The 22,748-nt window shown below is 38.5% G+C and overlaps 1 protein-coding gene across 1 annotated transcript; it reads right to left on the bottom strand.

Annotated features, from left to right (window-relative positions):
* Positions 1–13,706: 13,706 nt before the first annotated feature.
* Positions 13,707–22,634, bottom strand: LOC127659336 (melanoregulin-like). Its single transcript, XM_052149113.1, has 5 exons — positions 22,487–22,634; positions 22,174–22,354; positions 20,930–21,020; positions 20,180–20,343; positions 13,707–14,209 (listed from the first exon to the last, which is right to left on the bottom strand). Exons 1-5 carry the CDS (start codon positions 22,549–22,551, stop codon positions 14,132–14,134), a joined length of 579 nt encoding a protein of 192 aa, XP_052005073.1. The 5' UTR covers positions 22,552–22,634; the 3' UTR covers positions 13,707–14,131.
* Positions 22,635–22,748: the final 114 nt, after the last annotated feature.

Below are 22,748 nucleotides of genomic sequence, written 5' to 3'. Positions count from 1 at the left end.
AAGAAATTCTAGTAGAAAGAGTTTTGGGGTGGAGATGGAGCAAACAGAACCAGAATTACATGCTTACTGTTAAGTTTAAGACATTAAAGAAATGTGTTCATGCACATTATACCTCTGTGCTGAATATTGTTTAAGATTTAACATGACTGTTTACCGGGAATAAAAATGGGACTCTTATTATGAAGTTCCTGAAGTGCGGTGGTTGTTGTTAGTACACGAACGAAGGGTGTGTAACTTTTGGGTGTTGTGGAATAAACGGATAATCGATTCTGAAGTGTATCTTTTTGTATAACATTGGTAGCAGAGGATGGTTAGCAACTACAGAGTACCACCAACATTTGATGAAGGAAAACCATATGAAAGTTGGAAGAATGAAGTCGCAATTTGGACCAGGGTTACGGAGCTCGAAAAAAAGAAACAGGCACTTGCTGTGGCTTTGGCGCTGTCGGGAAGAGCGAGAGAAACGGCGATGGAAATACCGGTAGATGATTTGAATAAGGACACTGGCATGGACACTTTACTTGTGAAACTCGATGATTTGTTTCTCAAAGAAGAAAAGGACCAAGTTTATGAGGCGTACTCGAGTTTTGACCGGATTATGAAAGATAGCGCTGTTTCCATGACAGACTATATAATTGATTTTGAACAGCGGTACTCGCAGATGCGTAAATATAAGATGGAGCTTCCCGATGCAGTGTTAGCATTCAAGCTGCTGGACACTGCGTGCTTAGAAGTGAAAGACCGACAGTTAGCTCTGACAGCATGTACAGATTTGAATTTTGCTTCAATGAAGTCAGCACTGAAGAGGATTTTCGGAGGAAAGTCTGCTTCTACAGTGGGGATTAATCAGGAAACAGCATATGTAACAGAACAAAGACGACAAAGGAGCAAGCCATGGTCGCCAAATGTTCAGCAAAAGACACCACTGCCTGGCACTAACCCTCTGGACAGGTATGGACGCAGATCAAAATGCGCTGTTTGTCAAAGCACGTTCCACTGGGCCAAAGACTGTCCACACAGAGGTGAGCAAGTCAAACTGACTGAAGATTGTAAAACAGATGATATAGAGGAGTGCAACATTACTCTGTATACAAAAGAGTCGCCCACTGAAGCAGAAATATTTATGACAGAGTGCTTCGGCTCAGCAATAATAGACACTGCATGCACACGGACTGTGTGTGGACAGGAATGGATAAATAGCTACATCGCTAAACTAAGCCAAAACGAGATAAAAGACCTGAGGAAGACAGAAACACAAAGTCACAGACCCTTTAAGTTCGGTGATGGAAAAGTGGTCTATTCCAACAGAAAGTTGAAAATTCCTGCAAAGATTGGACAAACTAAGTGTCATATTGAAACTGAAGTTGTGCCAGCGAAGATTCCATTACTCTTGAGCAAGGCATCCATGAAAAGAGCAGGGACAGTGCTGGATATGGAGAATGACAGTGCGGTGATGTTCAGTCAACCTGTAAAACTTGACTTTACAAGCTCTGGTCATTACTGTGTAAACATTATGGACAATGAAAAGAGAAACATTCAAGGTAATGACTGTGTCTTGGTAGCTGTTGAAGATGTCTCGCTAACGGAACAAAAGAATGAGGATGTACAAAGTCAGTGTGACGAGGAAATACTGACAATCTCAGAAAAAATTAGCTCAGCAGAAAAACACAAAATCCTGATGAAGCTTCACAGACAATTCGGTCATGCTTCTGCTGATAGACTGCAGAGACTTATTACTAGCTCAGGCAATAAAGATGCAGAATGTAATGTTATTCTGGAAAAAATTGTGAGTGAATGTGAAACGTGTCAAAGATACAGTAAGACCAAACCAAAGCCTGCTGTTGGCCTACCACTGGCAACTCAGTACAATGAAACTGTTGCAGTAGATCTGCATGAACTTGAACCAGGTGTGTGGTATCTCCACATTATTGACCAGTTCACAAGGTTTAGTGCAGGCAGCATACTGACCACGAAAAGATCTTCTGAAATAGTGAAACACTTTGTCCATGTCTGGATAAGTGTACATGGTCCACCTCAGAAACTGTTTAGTGACAATGGGGGAGAATTTAACAATGATGAGGTTAGAGACATGGCAGAAAACTTCAACATAGAAATAAAGACAACAGCAGCATACAGCCCGTGGAGCAATGGACTTATAGAGCGACACAACCAAACACTTACAGAGATCATAATGAAAGTGAAGACAAGTAACGGCTGTGACTGGGACACTGCATTGGACTGGGCTCTTATGGCAAAGAACACCATGCAAAATGTCCATGGCTACAGTTCTCATCAGTTGGTGTTTGGACAGAATCCCAACCTGCCCTCTGTTTTAACCGACAAGCCCCCAGCTTTAGAGGGCACCACGAAAAGTGAGTGGGTGGCAAAACACATTTCTGCTTTACATGCATCAAGAAAGGCGTTCACTGAAGCAGAATGCTCAGAAAGAATACGGAGAGCACTGCGTAAACAACTGCGTAACACAGATGAAAAAATATAAAATGGGTGACAAAGTGTACTACAAGAGAGTTGATTGTCCAAAGTGGAAAGGACCAGGAGTTGTCATTGGCCAGGATGGTGCAGTGGTGTTTGTCAGACATGGAGGAACCTGCATTAGGGTACATTACCTCAGACTAAGAAAAGTAAACACAGACAGCGGAGATCAACATGTCGATAAGGATGATGCTGAAATTGACACAAACAATGTGCATAGACAGGAGATGACAGGAGATGCTGTCAACAACACAGAGGGAACAGAAGCTTTAAGTGAAATGCAGCAGAGTTCGGTGCAAATTGAGCACACAGGGGCATCCACTATGGAGCAGAATGTAGCAGCACAACACACAAGTGACGACATAGGGACACAAAGTGATACAGAGCAGGGAACTGATGTCCGTCTAAAAACAGGGCAAGTTCTAAAATACAGAGACAGAGACACTGGGGCTTTACACACAGCAAAAGTACTAGGGCGTGCAGGCAAAGCTACTGGCAAATATAAAAACTGGTACAACCTTCTGCTCATAGAACCCACTAATGTTGCAGGCAGTAAAGATTCAGTTGACATATCATGTTTAGAGTGTCTTCAAATAGAACCTGCTGTTACTGATGGTAGTGTCACAAATGTTAGTGAGGATGTATTGGTAACAAAAGATCTATCCTTTAACCAAGCCAAACAAGATGAGATGAAGAGTTGGAGAGATAACAGTGTGTTTGAGGAAGTTCAGGATGAGGGACAAAAGTGCATCTCTACCAGATGGGTGTGCACTCTCAAGGAAACACTAACTGGACTAGTACCGAAAGCACGATTGGTGGCCAGAGGTTTTGAGGAGTTAAATGTGTTAGAGCTACAAAAGGATTCACCCACATGTGCTTCAGAGTCTCTTCGACTGCTGGTGGCAGTTATTTGTCAAAGACAGTGGACACTTCATTCCATGGATATAAAATCTGCATTTCTGCAGGGAATAGAACTGTCACGTGACATCTACATCAGGCCTCCCCCTGAGGCTATCTGTGAGGGAGCATTATGGAAGCTCAAAAAGTGTGTATATGGTCTGGCAGATGCTTCATTGTACTGGTACAATAGAGTGAAAGACATAGTACTGAAAGCAGGAGGAAAAATGTCCAAGGTTGATCCAGCTGTTTTTTATTGGCTAGATCAGGACTGCACTGTAACTGGGGTGCTTGCATGTCATGTGGATGACTTCATATGGGGGGGCACGCAAAGTTTCTCCACAACTGTAATACCACACCTTCGATCTGTTTTCCAAGTTGGACGTGAGGAACATGATCACTTCTGTTATGTGGGAATAGATTTTGTGACTGTTGACAGAAAAGTACAAATACACCAGGAAAACTACATTCAACACATGCAGCCCATACATATGGATCCTTCACGAGCTGTGGAACAAGACTCATCTCTCTGTGAGGAGGAAAAGGATCAGCTCAGGTCAAAAATAGGCCAAATTCTCTGGGTGGCAAGGCAGAGCAGGCCAGATGTTATATTTGATGCTAGCAATTTGACATCAAACATAAAAAATGCAACTGTCCAGACAATCCATGAAGCAAACCGGATAGTGTGCAAACTTAAGTCCAAGAAGGTAATTCTAAACTTCCAACACTTGGGCAGAGACAGTGCTCTTAAGATAATTGTGTTCAGTGATGCTTCGTTTGGAAATCTTTCAGATGGAGGTACCCAAGGAGGGCACCTGATTCTTCTAATGGGAGAAAATGGAAAATTCTCACCCCTTTCATGGCAATCAAAGAGAGTCAAAAGGATTGTGCGGAGCACACTTGCTGGTGAAACATTGGCGATGTCTGATGGAATTGACAATTCTATCTTTCTGTCCACACTGTTCTCAGAACTAACTACTGGTGATGCTGAACATGCTCCACCAATAATCTGTGTCACAGACAATCATTCAGCTTGCTGATGCACTTAAGTCCACAAAGTCAGTCTCTGAGAAAAGACTCGCCTGGAGATAAGTAGTATCAAAGAACTTGTCCAAACACAGAGAGTTGAGCTGAGTACTGTGGTACAACACAAAAGAACAACTTGCGGACTGCCTTACCAAGAAGGGGGCATCAGCTTGTCAGTTACTCAAAGCACTGAGTGAAGGACAATGGAAACTGAATTAAAACAGTCTGTCTTTGAGTTGTACTAGAGTGCTTGTTAAAATATACTCGGTCGTATTTTTGTTCAAGGAGGTTGTTGTTCAGTATGTCCTGTTAGTATGCTGAATTGAAAGATTATTGTTATTAAGTTTTTTTTTTTTTGAAGAGTGGGAGTTTGTTAAGTTTAAGACATTAAAGAAATGTGTTCATGCACATTATACCTCTGTGCTGAATATTGTTTAAGATTTAACATGACTGTTTACCGGGAATAAAAATGGGACTCTTATTATGAAGTTCCTGAAGTGCGGTGGTTGTTGTTAGTACACGAACGAAGGGTGTGTAACTTTTGGGTGTTGTGGAATAAACGGATAATCGATTCTGAAGTGTATCTTTTTGTATAACACTTACAAAGTTAGGATGATGGGGAAAAAAAGAAAGAAAAAAAAATCATCATAAGATTGATAACATATAATTTATTCTAAAAAGAGTATTTTCTTTGTTTTTTGTTTTTTAAATGAGACAGATTTCTTAGCAATTAGTCTATAGTATGTGTGAATGGTGAGTTTTCAAATTTGAGTGTGAAAAATTGCAGGCGGCAACTTAAAAATGCCCCAGAAGTGCAATTCCAGTGCAGGTAGCGTAGATAAAGGTGAATGCATTGAAATACATGCAGAAAAGTGATGGAACCGTTTAGTGAATTCACATCAGAGAAATAGCACATACATACAAAGCCACACAAAATGACTTACACATGTATTCAGACACGAATATCACTGCCCGGCATTATTGTTTACAGAGTCTATGACATTTCCCGCACCACTGCAAAAGACATCACTTTATTACTTTGATGAGGTTTGAATGTGTGCACAGGACATTCCGTATTCTGCCCCCGATGTGTGCTGGAGAGCAAAAAACAAGGCTGATATCAGACACATAAATATTTTTGGAGTGTAAAAGTGTAGTCTGTAGACCCAGAAAGAAAAGCAGCAGGGCTGGTTTGCTCAATAAATAATGAAATATAAGCACAAAGACCTGATTGCTGGCTACATGATTCAGGCTGCACGATGACTGAAACACAAGCAGGGGCCCTCTCGGTACATCTATGCAGAGAGAGGAGGCAGAGGGGAGAAGAAAAGAAAAACACAGACATAAACTAAGATGAAGGAGTGTGAGGGGTAAATGAAAAAGGCAGGAAAACTACACAGAAAGTTCAAATTAAAGAGGCAATGAGTTAAAAAAGAGAGGCCTATAAAGGGCTGAAAGATGGGAGTTTGGACAGTGGAATAGAAAGGTGGAGGAGGAAAAAAGATAAAGAGGAACTTGCCCTCATCCTGGCTATGGCAGCTGTGTGTGTATTTGTGTGTGTTAAGGGGAAAAGAGAAAAGGAGAACTTTCAGTAAAGGGATTACTGACTTTAGTCATGGACATTTTGCAGACTTTTGGAAATTCTTTGCAGAACAAACCAAAAAAAACCCTCAACAGACAGACAGTTGGGCCTGGCTAATATTTCCTGTGTGTGGAAAGCTTTGGCTCCTGTCAGTTGAGTCAGATTTAGAGTAAATTAATTTGCTCACATGGCCTCAGAAGTGTCATTGATATATGCTTTTTATATAAGCTATGAATTCTAATGTCCATAACAGAATGAATTTATTCATGTCCATCCCAGAAAAATCAATAAATCACATGCAAGAAGATTCTTATGAATTCACTTTATACTAAGAGACAAAAAGCATGCCTCAAAGGCTATTACGTTATTTCTGCACCACTAGCATCACCAAAATGAATAGCAAAATAATAGTTCATAATTCAGAAAGTTCAGAATGCCTTCCTATCATACTATTAATATTTCTGGCATATATATTTACTGCAGAAACAATAAGAGTTGTATGGTTGTGTGCTATTCCACTGCTTTCAAACAGGTTTCCCAACCACTCCCCCAACTTCCATTGGTTGGGAAACAGATAGTCCCACCCTAAACTCATGGTTAGGATGCTCAAACAAACAGAGCAATATTTACAAAGTTTACACTTTTCAAGTGGCTTACTTATAGTCGTCTCTGGGATATCAGAAAGGATTTGAATTAAATAGACTGTTAGTGAGCTTTTTGGAATATCTTAAAATGTTATGAATCTTCATATTTCTTTCTCTTTTTCCATTTAAATTCAATACCTCGTTGACAACACACTGCCCTTTCATCAACTTCTGCCACCTTAGCAACATGGGTGTGTCTATATAACACATAGAGGCATACGCTCTCACAGGGGAATCATGGCCCAACATATTTGTCTCACTTTCATTGGTATTTATAGACTAAACTTAGCTTAACTGTGGGTTCGGTTCTTGGCCAAAACCTGAGATACTTCTAAAATGTGGTTGAGCTTTAAACATTGAGCTCTGCAGGCTCTCGAAGCATCTCACTGGACCCATCAGACTGGCATTTCAGTCTCTTTGATAGGACTGAGACTGTCAACGAAGAGTCTAGCTACTGTATAGCCATGGTTAAATGAATGGCCAGGCATGGTTACTGTATGTGTTTCCCCCCCTGATTTGTTTACTGAGGTGGAACGCTGTGTCCTCCCACACTCGGGCGGAACGTTGTTATGGCATCCGCAACACGGACAGGTTTAGCCGTTTTGCGCCATCTCCAGGACGTGCACAGGGTCCGAGTTGGAGTGGCAAAGCACATTTCTAGGGTGGCAGCTGCCACCCTTCTGGCCCCACCCCTGGGATGATTCTTTAGGGTTCTTGCTCACTCGTGTGTTTTCTGTGCCTTAGGCTGCTGATGTAAGTGTGTGAGTCAATGTCTGACAGCTCAAGTTAATATACAGTAGTCTATAAGATAAAAATCAAAAGGCAAGAGTCATGGAACAACTTTCTTAACTTGTGCTTGTTTCTGCCCCAACATATAGCCCTAGGTGAAAGGCCACAGCATGCAGATTACACGTTGCTGAAAGTCATGTCATGTCTTGTTATAAAGCCAAACCAGTCTTTGCAATCATTGTTATTTTCCAGTAAAATACAGAACCCCAAATGACCCCATCTCAAACTCAATTTCTTAGTTGTTATGCAAAGTCAAAATACCTGATATTTACAAAGCAAAAGCTCACAGTAAACCTTTATAGAACACTAAAAGAATTAAGACAATAAATGTCACCATATCACATGTGATTGACTTCATAATTAAATAGAAATTGTGTTTTCCTGTGCAAACAGCAGTAATCTGTAGGGCGTTACTGTAAAGGATGCACTGAAGAGGCTTTGCTAAGTTTAGTAATTATCTGACTGCACCATGCAGAGGCTATAAAGTGTCAATAAATCATCCCATAAAAAGGGAGATTCCTGCTCAATTACAGCCTCATATCCACCACACTGGGCTGCTTTAAGATCAGCCTCTACCAGTCTGCCAGTCTGGGAGTTCACCACCAAACTGAAATCAGCTGTGTGTTTGTGTTTATCAAATGGATATTCATTTCAAAGGAAAATTTACTTCTTAAACAAAACTTGAATGCAATTTTCACTTCATTATGTACAGTAAGTGGTTAAAAATGAAAATAAGACATTAGTTAACACAATAGGTATCATACTAAGAACAATTTGTTTACAACATTTACAGTATTAATTTTAGTTAAGTGTATTTCTCCATATGCAAATATTATTTTAAAATTAAAAGTTGTATGCATTGTATAAAGATGTATACTTTAGTTATCATATAGCATTATGATCAAACATAAACTAACCATGAATAAAAGTACATTCATAAATGAACATTATGAAGATGTTAGTGTTACCTGAAAGTGTGTGCCTACAGTATAAGATGTTTTGGGTTTTTCCTATTCCTATTATGTGGCAGCATGAACATCTATCTCGCTTTCTTAATGTGCACTCTCTCGAACTGTTTTCTGCATTTTTTATTGTAAAACAGGATGGTTCTATTGGTGCAAGCCAGTTATTCCATGGGAACACACATACAATCAATAGAGCATGCGTTTTGCTGGATTACAGACACAGATTATTATATCACAGATGAACACGTTATAATCATTTCTTTCAGTACACTGTAAACCCTAATGTTGTCATTATTAGAAACATCAAGTTGTCTTAATTAAATATGAACTGAAATTAGTGGGCTCATAACTCAATATCTATGTTCCTTGAAATAATTTTCTTAAAAATCTATAGACTTAAGTTTTTAAGTGTTAAACTCAAATGTTTGAGTACAAATATACAGAATACACACAATACCTTGTGCTTGATTTATTTAATCCTGTTTCCTTGATCAAATGGCACTTTAAATAATTGAAATAGTTATTAAGAATTCATAGAGGTTTTAGTTTTATCATTATTTATGTTGTTTTGTTGCAAATAGTGGCTTCGTGTGATGAAAGCATTAGGGTAATCTCTGTCCCCTTTGGTCAAGTTGGACCCTGTTAACCATTTAATTTTACCTTGTGCATGTGCAACTGAATTATATTCATTTCAGTGATTAAATAAGTGTATTTATGATTGACCTAAAATCAGTTATAATGTTCTTTTTTAACTGTGATATTGATCTAAATTCAGAGAGTCAATTTAACTAAAATTATTAATAAGTAATACTTCAATAGCAAATCTGAGTTGACTACTTGCATCTAGTTACCTTAAATATTTAAGTTTATTCTATATAAACACCAACTATAAGTTTTGTAGATACCATTACTCAATCCAATTGAGGGAATGAGTTTACTCAATCAATTGAGTAAAGTCAACTTATTAGGGTTGTCAGTGCATAACGCAGGGAAGACATGCATGTGTGTAATCTAACACAAGCTGATTTGTCTCAAGCACATACTATACTGAATCCAATGGCAGTAAAGCTTTCTCTTCTGTATGTTTACCTCCATTCAGAGGGCCTCTCTCTTGAACAAATTTCTTGGCCCCCCTCTCTACCCCCATGCTTTTGTGACATAACTGCACATTTCACCCTCCAAGCACATCTGGATTTCTGGTCTGCTCCAAAGAGACCGTGTCACCCCTCAAAGCAGATTCAACCAAACTGTTTAAATCAATGAATAGCATCAGAATCTTAAAACACTGGAAAAGTCAATGCCAGGTTGCTTACGTGCAAATTCGAATACAATATGGTCCAGTCTCATGAGAACAAAGCATAATGGGTTTCATGTCAACTGAACCAAATAAGTCTAATGTTTCTTGAGGGGGTTGAGCGAGCCTGTAGACTTAGCCATAGGGGTCAGTTTAGGTTGTGAAGTGTCTTGTGGTGAGATAAATCAGAGTACAGGAAGGGTGTAAATAAGGGCACGTCCCATGAGTCAACTGAGTTGATTTAAAGCTGGTTATCCTACCTCTGTCTGGTGGCCTGACATCTAAATTTTGATGGAGGAAAATTACATTCCAGTGTGGATGACAGGTGTAAACACAGGAAAATCTATGCATTTTCAACTAAAAACATATTAGTTTGTATGTGGCCTCAAGCATTAATTTTGTTGTCTTGATTTTTTTATTTATTTAATTTTTTGGTTTCAATAATTTGAAGATTTCTGTAACCAGTCTCTCAGGATAAACTCAGCCATAGGAGCACTGTGTTAAGGCTAAATTCGGTTTTCTTTTTATGCTTCCAAATAATAAAAAAGAAATCCTTGCTCTAAGAATCGCAGTATGATGACCTTATGAGTTCATTAAAAACAGCAGTCTGGGGTAAAATAAGCAGGAGTTGGTATGATTTACACATGTGATAAGAAGCATTACTAAGTAACCTCAAACCTTAGGCCCTCTGTAGTCATGCCTGGGGCTACATGCTCCTCTTTCTACTGCAACACAAAATTTTATGAGAATAGAGAAATCAAATCAACATTGCTGGAGCCTCATTAGGAGAACAGTGCTTAGAACTGTGCTTGCGTCTTTTATAGAAAGACGAACATCAATTTATATCACTGCATTACATATGAGGCAAGTATCCAATCATTTTTGGCTGCAAGCAGCAGAATCAATTCCCTCAATAAGGAAACACAGTGTGGCCTCCTCAGAGCAGCATTCAGGATTGTACTGTATATTACATACTTATTCCCCCTCAAGACCAAATTCAACATAAATAACTGTTCCTTGCTCATGCCTGACAATTTTCGCAGAAACGAAAATCGCAGAAACAGTTAAAGAGCATATATAGTCACTCCAAAAAGTATTTGAACATTTAAGCTACATTTAAAAACCTATAAATCTCATTGCAATAGATAACAAAATATTAAACCAATTGTCATTTATTAGAACACTTAAAATGGGGCCCTAATGTTTTTGATGCAATTCCAAAAAAGAAGAGTTAATAAAATGTACCAAAGTTTTTCCTTTACTAGACAGAAACAGTTATTTTGATAGAATTTCATGATATCTTTACTGTAACATACTGATACAGAGTTTCAATTATTGTCTGGTTCCTGGTCAGTCTGGCTGCTTAATTGAAAAGCAATTCTGTGAGTTTCTACTAATTTTCTTTAAACTACAAAATTACGCTATACTAGCTGATCTCTCACATACAAATTACAGGGACAATGGGAGTGATCTCTGGCTCCAGGTCTGTTTTACCTCATAGTGGAACAGAGCAGGGAGACAGAGAGACAAAACGGACTACACTCTCTGCCAAAAGTCCTAATGATGAGAAAAACTTTCTTGCACCCCCCATCATAGCATTAAATATGTACTTAAATAGGAGCATATAGGTATTCCATATTAGTGTTGCTTTTGTCCAGAGTTTATGTTTTAGCATGAATATTTGACTAATATGTCACTTGTTTTAGTGTTGGCCATCATCGTAAAGTGTTGACACAGTAACAAACTATGTTCACAATGGAGCATTTTGGTTTCCTGTAAATAAATAAAGTTTCCCACTGTTAGTCATATACACATGGTTTGAATGTGAGTATATACTACAAGCCTGAGCAAATTACACCAATAGTCATGCCCTGTGGTGTGGTGAGTGACAAGCAGGGAAATGTCAAAATCATTGGCCATATGGAACGTTGCATTGGTCTAATTTGGCGTGAATGACTTCAGGATGAACAAGAGCCAGCGAAACATAAAAAACATACAGTGTGGTCCTTTAAATGCTCTGAAATTAAAACTGCCATTTAATTTCTGTAATAATTTAGTAATTCAGCATAATTCCAGTCAGGTTGGTCTGCTTATGTCATCAAGTTTGAACCAAAGAAATAAAGACAGACTCACAATTTTTACTTTATAAGACACAACAATGTATGCCACAAATGAGATATTGTGGTATCCTAAAAGTTATGCTAAATCTATTATCCTGAAAGCTGTATGCTTTTACTCTGAGTGTACCATCTTGCTGAAAGAAATATTTATTTTCTTTTTTTTTTTACTCTAAATCTCCATTTTAACTTTAACTTTCCGATGTGAAACTAAATAGGCACCACAATTGACTTTCAAATATGAAAGTGGAACTTCAGAGTAAAAAAAAAAGGATTAAATGTTTATCTGTTTCTCACACACCTATTATATTACTTCTGAAGATATGGATTTAACCACAGGAGTTGTATGGATTACTTTTAAATTTTCCTTTGTGATTTTTGGAACTACAAAAGGTCTGATCACCATTCACTTGCATTATATGGGCCTACAGAGCTGAAATATATCATTTGTGTTCTGCTGAAAAAAGAAAGTCATACACATCTGGGATGGCATAATGGTGAGTAAATGATAAGATACATCATTTTTTTTTGGATGACCTATCCCTTTAAGAAATAGAGTTAAAGGAACAAAATTGAAAATTCTATCATCTTATACACACCCTCATGTCATTCCAAGCTCATAATTATTTATTTGTTCTATGAAACATGAAAGAAGAAATTATAGAAGTTTCAATGTTCAAGTCAGATCTTTTCAATGAGTTAGTTTTTTAGCTTCACAAAACCAGTCTAAATTATTAATTCTGATCTAGTACTCAAGATCAACTAACTTGGTTAACAGCTCACTTGAGGGTAAGGTTATCAGTGAATAACAACTTTGGTCTGTTTCTCATCCAAAGCTATCATGTGGCTTCAAAAGAATTTAAAAGAATTACAATAGAGTAGATTTGATAAATAAAGAACAGGTTCCCTGCTTTACTACAGTACTCAACCCTGACCCAGTTGTAGAGCTGGCAGGAAGTCGGACTCCATGCAGTAATTATAGTCATTATGAAATACAATCAAATACTCTGGTATAAAATGCTGTGAGGAGCTGTAAGAGGACTGGCCATCTTTCATTGACAGACCCTGAGATGATGTCAGCTTTAGAGAGTTGGATATTGTTCTTATTTTGGTAATGGACAAACTTTTCCAGCAATGGCTAGAGGGACGTGACAACGCAGCCAGCGCTGTCCCACATATACACACATACACAATCTCACACAAACAGATGCATACACATAATCAGAACAAGAGGTTTCTGCTACAACAATGCAAAAGAGCCAAGCTTTGAGACTGAGGTGGTTTATAATAAAGCCCCCTCCCCATCTGTTTCTGGCCCCTCAGAGCAGACCCAAGAGAGAACAATATATAGTTCAGTGTGCACAGCTGAAATTATGACCGCTCTCACTTACTGTCTGATAGAGATACATTACTAAGAAACACATGGCATCATGTTCACCATCAAACAAAGAGTTGCAAAAAACACTTTGGTCAATCATCATCATGAGATATACCCTCTCAGATGTTTAGTGAGATCATACTGGACTGCTGCTGAGGGGGAGATTAGGCTGAGCTCTGCTGGTGAATTTGATGAAGTACAAGGGATAATTCTATCCTTTTGAAGAATATATAGGGTTAGATTTACCCTAATGAGACTATAGATAACATTTACCAGACAACCAGAAATGTATAAAAGTAAAACCTGTCATTTTACAAAGAAGTTATATTGGCAACAAATTTCCAAAACAAAGTAAAGTCTAATTTAGCTAATTATATACATGTATGAAAGTTTAAGATTGCGTAGTGATGTATAAGAAAGACTAAATAAATAAATATATTGCAACATGTATGGACTTTATTTTAATTCTGTTTTAGTCATAAAACCACCTTCATTTGAAACCATAATGATCTGATTGAATATGACTATTAATAAATGAATGCAGTTGCAATGCAGTGTATATGTATTTTGTATCTAACATCTGAAGTACATTTCAAATGACTGTTAAAAAGTGGAGGTTTGAAAGGCACATAAAATATTTACAATAGCGGCTTGCACCAGAAATGTTATTTCATATTTCAGAAGTGAATACCACAAATTCCTTTTTCCCCTGGCCAAAACATTGATGAGTTCACATCAGGTTAGTGCTAAAAAAATGTATTAAAAAAAAGAAATCAGAAGAAGTACCTAAATATGATGTTGAAGAATTATGATTGGTTTCAACCAACCTACAACACTAGGGAATAGACAAGTATTCCCCATCTCATCATACCCCCACGTGTCTTTCTGTATCATAAAAAATACCTTCCATGCATAAAGAAGCCCAAACTGATAGATCCTCTCCATCTCAAGGCTCCGTTCTTGGATATTTCTCTTTGGCCAAATGCACAAAGTCCTCAGCACTGTCCAAAGACACCAGGCGATCCTAGAAAATGATTATAACAAAGAGGATGTTTAAATTATAATGCCTGTGCTGCTTGTAAAAGTGTAAAAACGTCTTGGTTAAGTATGTAACCTTGGTTCCCTGAGGGGAACGATATGCTGCGTATGATCGCTATGGGACACCGTCTGAGTGTCACGTGGTCTGAAGCCCTTATACAACCATGGCAATTTATTGGCTGATGGCGGTAAAGCAACATGTCATGGACCCCATAAAGGCACTCGCTATCGCTCCATCGAATCAGATTTTCTGCAAAAGGAACAAGCTTATGCAGCTGCTTGAGAGTAAGGACAGCTATGCAGCAGGTTACATACGTAACAGAGATGTTCCCTTTTGTGGAACTCGAGCTGCGTATGATTGCTATGGGAACAAAATACATTCACGCCATGCGAACAGTAGCTGCCAACTGTCTAAGCCTGTGTGGTAAGCATAAAGCACGCACAAGCAATCTAAAGCATCTAAAAAGGAATTATGAATTTACTTCTGTTCTAACAGAGAGAAGCAGGAGTCAAACCCTCATCCAGATTATAAAATATAACAAATGAATGTGGAGAGGATCACCCTGCCACCACAAAAATGTCCTCCAAGGCTTCATATTCATACAACATGTCCTGCATACAACAATGGCTGTAAAAGCAGCATTCTCACTGAGAAGGGGGAATCTCCTCTATTGCCCCTTTTTCTAAGAGAGAGTGAATTTGGGGGCCTGGGTAGCTCAGTGGTAAAGACAATGTCTACCACCCCTGGAGTTAGCTAGTTGTTCGAATCCCAGGGTGTGCTGAGTGACTCAAGCCGGCTCTCCTAAGCAACCAAATTGGCCTGGATGCTAGGGACGGTAGAGTCACATGGGGTAACCTCCTCGTGATCACTATAATGTGGTTCGCTCTCTATGGGGTGCCTGGTGAGTTTTGTGTGGATGCCTCGGTGGATGGTGTGAAGCCTCAACATACGCTATATCTCGCTATATCACGTTAATGCGCTCAACAAGCTACATGATAAGATGTGCGGTTTGGCGGTCTCAGATGCGGAGGCAGCTGAGATTCGTCCTCCGCCACCCAGATTGAGGCAAGTCACTATGCCACCATGAAGACTTAAGAGCACATTGGCACAAAAAAAAAGAAAGAGAGTGAATTTCCCGAATCAAAAACGGGGCTTCCCGAACAGAGAAATCTGTCGGAACAACCCAATTGAACACTGGCGGAGCCTGGAAGAATTTAATGACATAACTGTGCTCTATCGTTCAAAGTACCCAGTTCGAAACGCCCTGCAACTGCTGCCCAGTGTTATTATAATTTAGATTTTTTATTTAGTTTTTATTTCTATATTGTATGGACCTACAGAGCTGAAATATTCTTAATATTTATATATTTTATCTATAATAATTTATGTTCAGCTGAAGAAAGAAAGTCATATACATTTGGGATGCCATGAGGGTGAGTAAATGATAAGAGAGTTTACATTTTTGCTTCAACTATTCTTTTATCTTTTTGAGGTTTAAAATTTATGATTTTACTTTGGGCAGAACTCATTTCATGACCACTGGTGGGAAAAAGCAATGGTAAAGAAAAATAACATAAATCAGGTAAATCTAGTTAAGCTTCTATACAAGTAAAAGTTATCTTGATTTTATGATGTGAAAGTGTAGAAGAAAATATCAAATTATTTTCAAATATATACTGTATATTTTCTAGAGAATACATTTTCCTCTGTCCCACTTTACCAGATGGCAATGCTGCTTAAACATATCTGGGATTTTGGAAGGTTCTACTTCCCAGTATTGAATATTGTTGCTTTTGACTAAAGTAGAAGACATCCCAAGCGATCTTCAAAGGTATAATGTTAGATTATGTGTCGTTTGGTCATTTGGAAAAGTGTCAAGAAAATAAAAATTTCCAAAATTGCCCCACTTAGCCCATATTCACCATAGCAAGTAAAAAACTAAAACTAAAATGAATTTGAGATTATTATTATTTTATTTGAGTTAGTCTTGGAATTATGAAAAAAAAAATTCCAATAATTTCAGTTTTTATTTTTATTTTAGTTAACGAAAATGATTTTAGTTAGCTTTCTGTAACTATAATAGCACTGCTGCTGCCAAGCCGCTAGCTGGGTAGACAGATTAATTAATGCATAGCTCTCACCTGTAGTGCGACATGTAAGCACTAGATGGTGTGCTTCACCTACTTTTGACGGCTTTCCCACAACCAGCGGCACTGTGGAGGGGGCTTTTGCACCTCTACTACTGTGGCTGGTTGAATGTTATTTAATAATGTTTCTGCCTTTATTGTATTCAGGCATAAATGATGAGAACCCTGAAATGTATTTACAGCAGGTATGCTGACAAAATAAACCATTTCCCTGGTATTTTGAATGGGGAAGAGTGTGTGAACATTGGGGGCTTATGTTAACTGTATACACTTTTTTTGTTTTGTGTACACTTGTACTTGTTGAACATTGAATTCTGTTATGCATATCTCCAGACCCTTGGTCATGAAGACAGCGGCTGAATTCGGGAAGCGTTAAAAAATAAATAAACATTCACTCCCCAGAGCAAGCTGCGGGGGGAAACTGAACCATATTCCGGCTGTCGGGTGTTCAATGCATGTATAGCAGCGAACGCATCCTGATACTGACTGAAGGGCAAATGGGAGAAACAGATACGTTTATATGGTCCAACTTTGTTCACTGAATGGGGCTCACCCTTCATTACACAGGAAGCCAGTCAGGCTCGTGTGTAGACCTATTTATATTGTACATCAAGTTATTTTACACCTGCCCTGAGACCCATGGTCATGGAGGCAGAGGAAAAATTCCAGGTGAAAATATGCAATGCTCTTTTGCCAGCACAAATTATGGGGGAAACTGAGCTAAACTGGTGTATTGAAATACGGGTTAGACACTAAACCAGTCACAGAATACGAAGTTCTTTTGCACACCGGCTAGACAAACACAACTTTTAGTGTTCGAGGCATGGAAAACGGCAAACAAGACTTGATAGTGAACTCTGCTTCATCAATATATACTTAAGTGGGCTTCGGCTGGTCAAAAGACGGCGGCCCTCTGAATGGCGGTGATACGAACCCCAAGCGCTCATCTGTGAGATGCATTTACTAACCATGATTCATAGAAGGAGGTACAAATTCCATTGTCTCTTACCCTCGCAAACAAAAGCATAGCCTTGGCCAACTTATTCGCCAGCATGAGCCACAGGGAAATTGAGGGAACTCAAAGGCATTCCTTAATGCATTCCATCAAGTGTAGATCCAACAGCTGTCTGAAAAAAGCGACATCTATGCCGCCATCAAAACACTGAGCAGACAGCAGTGCGTGTCTCTTCTCTTGACAGAATGCCTATATGATCCACAAATGGGAGAAATAAATAACTAGTTAAAATACCTTGCATTTCCTGATAGAATCCCAAGAGAATAATGACACTCATGAAGCACTCCGTGCGTTGGTTCGCCATCACTCAGTTAGGAATATTCTCTTATTTAAGCACCCTTGTTCTGCAGCCGGGCTCACCGGTCCATGCATGAGCACCTCGGCCACGAGTAGCACTTCAAATAGGGAGGGAAGAGAGAGATAGTGAGGCCACTCCTCCATTGCTTTATTCATGTGCATTCTCCCAGAATGACACAGAAAAAGACAATAGGGACAAAGGGACCCATTTTGTTTCCTTACCATCCAACAACAAATTCTCTCATACAGCATTTTTTAATGGCAACAGCTTATGATGCGCATGGTCTCTCGCACGTTTTGTTCGTCAGAAAATAGCCTCCCAGTTAGGCCTCAGAGCATGTCCGACGAGACTCACGCTTTTGCTCAGGGGGATGGTGACAAACACGAGGAGGATTCTGGTCTCCGTTCGAACTCCTATCTTCTCAGACACAAAGCCGAAATCCCAAATAGCTCCAGCACACAGAGCTCAAAATCTGGAGGCTATAGAACTGGAACAAGTGGGGATAATGCCTCGTGGTGAGAAATTGCAACCCTTGACAATGCGTCATTGTCCTCGTCGATCCCTTGAAATGTTTGGAAAAAACACATTAAAATTGCTCTGAAATTAACGCTGTGTCAAGGACATCCTTACATGTTTGCCACTCAAAAGGGAATAAAAATAATCCTCACTTCAATGTGAGTCGCTAGAAACAAATACGGGCTTAGACAATTAGTGTACTGTAGAACAGAAAATCTGACTCAATAACATGAAAGCGAGTGCCTTTATGGAGCTTGTGACGTAGCTCCCAAGGTGGTGTCACAAGCGTCACTCAGACAATCAATTGGCATGATTGTAAAAGGGCTTTAGACTATGTGACACTTGGATGGTGTCCCATAACGATCACAAGCAGCTCACATTCCAAGTGTAATTTAGTGGAAAACTCCACTAAATTAATCAAATGATTTGTCATGATGACCATTATAATGAGTCCATGTCATAAACAAATACAGTATAGAAAGGTTATTGTTATTGCTTAAAGGAATATTCTGGGTTTAATACAAGTTAAGCTCTGATACTGACTGCCACAAAAATTTATTTAAACTCGTCTGTCCTTTTCATTAAAAAACAAAACAATAATCTAAAATCTAGGTTACTGTGAGACACTTACAAAGGAAGTGAAATGGGGCCAAATTTTGGAGGGTTTAAAGGCAGAGAAAGCTTAAAATTTTATAAAAGTACTTATATCAATTCTTCTGTTAAAACTCATGTATTATTTGAGCTGTAAATTTGTTTGAATCTTAATTTGTACAGTCGTTTTATGTTTTGTTGACATTACATCATCATTGCAATGACGTTGTAAAATTGGCTATAACTTTACACAGAAAAGGTTAGTAAGTGATTTTATCAAAATAAAAATCACATTAACACGAATATTGTTTACGTCTTGTGGCTGAACTTTTTAAATAGTGAGTATTTTAATGTTTACGGACTGGCCCCAATTCACTTCCATTGTAAGTGCTTCACTGTTACCCAGTGTTTTGCTTTTTTTAAAGAAAAAGTGGGAGAAGTGGAAATACATTTTTGTGGTCCGTGCCGTTCCTACCACATTTGGCACCCTAGGCCAGACCCTCAAGTCACCCAAGAAAATGTTGTAGCATTAATGAAACTATGGACTAAAAACATATTGACACCTTTTCACGTTACACAGAACAAGATGAAGTTATCTTTCTCAAAAGCCTGCTGTGGCAGTATTATAGTACAGTGATGGTACAATATGGTAAAACCTGTTTACTTTTATACTATATTATGGTATGTCCAATAAACATGGTATTGGCTTGGTAATTTTTGGTACTTTTAAGTGCTTTCATGTACTGTTTGTATTTTGATCCACTTTTATTTAGAAAATGTCTTTACCTGCAGTAGACAATTGTTCACAGACTGCACTCACACTCACACATTCTTCTTCATCACTGGCAAACGATTCAATGCAGCTGCAGGCTCTGTTTCAATGAATTGTAAGTAAACATACACTTCATTCAGAGTTGTTTTTGTTCTCTGTCCTGTTACTGTTTTACTGCGAGACAAAGCACTTCAAACGATTCTGTCTGCAAGTTATACAAATTCACTGAGAAGAACCGACTCAAAATAGAGATTATTTCAAGCATCAGGCATTGCTCCAAAAATTGCTCTATTTTTGCCAAACATGGATATAAAAGAATCAGTAGGAGTAGTATGGTAGTAAGGCATTTAGTACCTGGTCAACATGTTCTGTGGGGGGCACCACAACACGTTATCAGAACGCACAGGGTGCATTTTGTTCAACAGATTGGACACATGCTAAAATTGTCTAGGTAGATTGGTGCTCCCGAAACGATGCCGCTCTAGGCGGTCGCCTATGTCGCCTAATGTGTTGACCAGCCATGATTGTGGTAATCAGTATTATGCCACAAATGCTACCAATTGAGCTTAACTTGTATTGAACCCGGAACATTCCTTTAATACAGAAATAGGTTTACCATGACAAAGAGGTATCTTTCATTAGTGCCCAGCCCACGAGGGAAGAGGTTTGTCGTCTCTGACACTATGCACAGAAGTTCTTTGGCCTTCTCCAAATTCTCCCAGTCACTCAGAATAGGCTTTCTGTTCACTGTCAGCAAGGAGTCAGCTTCCCTGTGGTAACCTGGATCAACAACATGCACGTACTATTACATGAATGCACTTCTTCAGACACACACAGCCATTGGCAAATGAGTGTCACATTTCACTTGGTATGCTATTACAATCTGTAAGGCTGGCATTGTGCAAAAACATGAACGCATAAGTAAATAACATTTTTAAACACAAAAATGAACATTGGTTCTGAAAACTAGTTTTGCTATATGAACCGTATTGTGCATTGGACATTTAGGGAAGACCCTACATATTACCAATCATAACCCATATTTAATGTAGTCGAGGATGAGGGCATGTTACACAACCTGTCCGTGATGGCATCTATCTAATTTGGTTCACTTCTACCAAGTGACAGGTGTTTTTGCACCAAAATACCATAGAGTTTGATTGAATGCACGGCCTGTGACACCAACAATGAGAGATATGGGAAGTGTTTTCTCATCCCTTTTAAAAGTTGATAAGCCTATTAATTTAGCTATCCTAACCATGATCCAATCCATGTTAAGTAGTATTTTAAAAACAGTAAGACATATAAACACAAAATTAATACAGAAAGATGTACAACATAAGTTAATTTAATAAACAGTCCTCACCTAGCTGAAGCAAGATCTTCTTCCAGCGTGTACAAACTTCCCTACGAGCACATCTCAAAGTGTGGATATCATAGTTCAGCTTCTCCCATTCCTAACACATACACACATTTTGTAAAGATTATTTTTCTACATACCCTGAACATCTACTTCCCTAATCAATAAATGACCTGTGCCAGTGTTAGGAATTGAGGAAAACAGGAAGAGCAGTCAAAGTGAAAGACTAGAGCAAAGAATGTGCAAGAATTTCTGCTCTGACCCTGTGATAGTGATTTTCACTTAAAAGTGATAACATTTCTGTTAATAAAAAGAAAAGTTTTCAGTAAATGATACTTCTCTTCCATACTTGATCAAAGTTGAGGACCACATCAGTGACCTAACATCAAAGGTCATCTCTGAAGTAAACCCATGAAACATCATCACTTGTCTTTCTGGTACAGTTGAGTGAACTGAATAAAATTTTGGTAAATTGGCAAATCGCATCAGCTTAGATTCCAACTTGTAATTTATTTAATAATGGCCAAACTCTGTATGAGAAGCAGAAAAAGTCAATCTGATATTCTAAACTAGTCAGAGTTTAGTCCATTTCAAATTTCTAAAGCAAAAGCATTAAAAATGCAAAGATGTGTGGATTTCGAAATTATGAGCTTGCTGAACGAAGTATTTCAGAAGCATACAGGAGTAAAATATTCCCCTATATAACCTGATTGGAGTTGATTCAGGACAGCAGTGCTCATTGAATGATGGCACTGGGAGGAGCAAGGAGGATGATAATGCAATGGCTGTATAACATCGTTAGAGGGGGATCCTGTCCCAACACAAGTGCCTGCTGTGTGCTCAGTATAAACACTGTATGCCACTAACTTTAATTACAGCACCAAACTTCAAGGAAATTGTCCAGAATTCATGTGACGTTCATTCGTGTACCGGTGGCAGTTATTCAAAAGAACATAATTCAAAATTACCGAGTCCATGACATCTTGTGATTCACAGAGAATTTATGAATAATTTTAGAAGTAAAAAGCTTGTTCAAAAGAAATAAATTACAATACATTATGTGAGAGAGGCAAGTTAATAAATATTAAACCAATAGTTAGCAGTCTAGTTGATAGAAATGGTAAACATAAGCACAGTCCTGGCTGTAATAGATGCATAGTGTCATAGAAACACAGCTGCAATATATCTTGCAAATATCTTCACTTAGTTCTGGGACTATATCTCAAAGTGTGTGTATATTTGTTCCTCACCTCGGTATCTTTATCTACTTGGTTCCTCATCATGATGAATGCATGCAATTCAGTGTCTGATTCCCCCTCAGTAGTGGAGATGGAGGTTTGAGAACTGCTCCACAATTTCTTCTCAGGTACAAATCTACAGTATTGCTGCTCAGGACCCACTGCTGTCTCACTGCTAATGGACACATTGGTCCTGGTGGAGCAGTTTTACATATTGTGTTATTTTGGGAAATGCACTCAATCATCCATTTCAATTATTATTAATATTATTGTTATTAGTCTTTCAACAGAACACAAAATTGTTTTTATTAGCATAGTGACTTACCTTAATATACAATCTTTCTCCTCAGTCTCATGAGTAGGACAGCAGCCAGAATAAAATGCACCCATTTAGAACATCAATGATTTATTTATTTAAATATAAATAAAAATAAGCTAAAACTTTTGTTATAGAACCTTGTCTTCTAGAGTCATCTTCTTCCCTGAACTAAGACAGAATTTCGTGCTACTTAAGTTATTTTGTGGCCTTAACTTGATAATGGGTAACTATGGCCATGTGACTACTCTGTTTAAATGCCATGGGACTA

Source organism: Xyrauchen texanus, chromosome 18 (assembly GCF_025860055.1).
Source record: "Xyrauchen texanus isolate HMW12.3.18 chromosome 18, RBS_HiC_50CHRs, whole genome shotgun sequence".
In the NCBI taxonomy this organism is placed as follows: Eukaryota; Metazoa; Chordata; class Actinopteri; order Cypriniformes; family Catostomidae; genus Xyrauchen; species Xyrauchen texanus.
Note: the sequence above shows the minus strand (reverse complement) of the source record. Positions and strands in the feature narration are given on the sequence as shown.

What these genes read in the sequence shown, in the direction of transcription:
- LOC127659336 (XM_052149113.1), bottom strand. Translation starts at nt 22,551, where the DNA reads ATGGGTGCATTTTATTCTGGCTGCTGTCCTACTCATGAGACTGAGGAG. An exon ending in GAGAAAGATTGTATATTAAG is followed by an intron (nt 22,355 to 22,486) that starts GTAAGTCACTAT and finishes CTGCTCCACCAG; the next exon opens with GACCAATGTGTCCATTAGCA. An exon ending in AAAGATACCTCTTTGTCATG is followed by an intron (nt 14,210 to 20,179) that starts GTAAACCTATTT and finishes ATCATTTTCTAG; the next exon opens with GATCGCCTGGTGTCTTTGGA.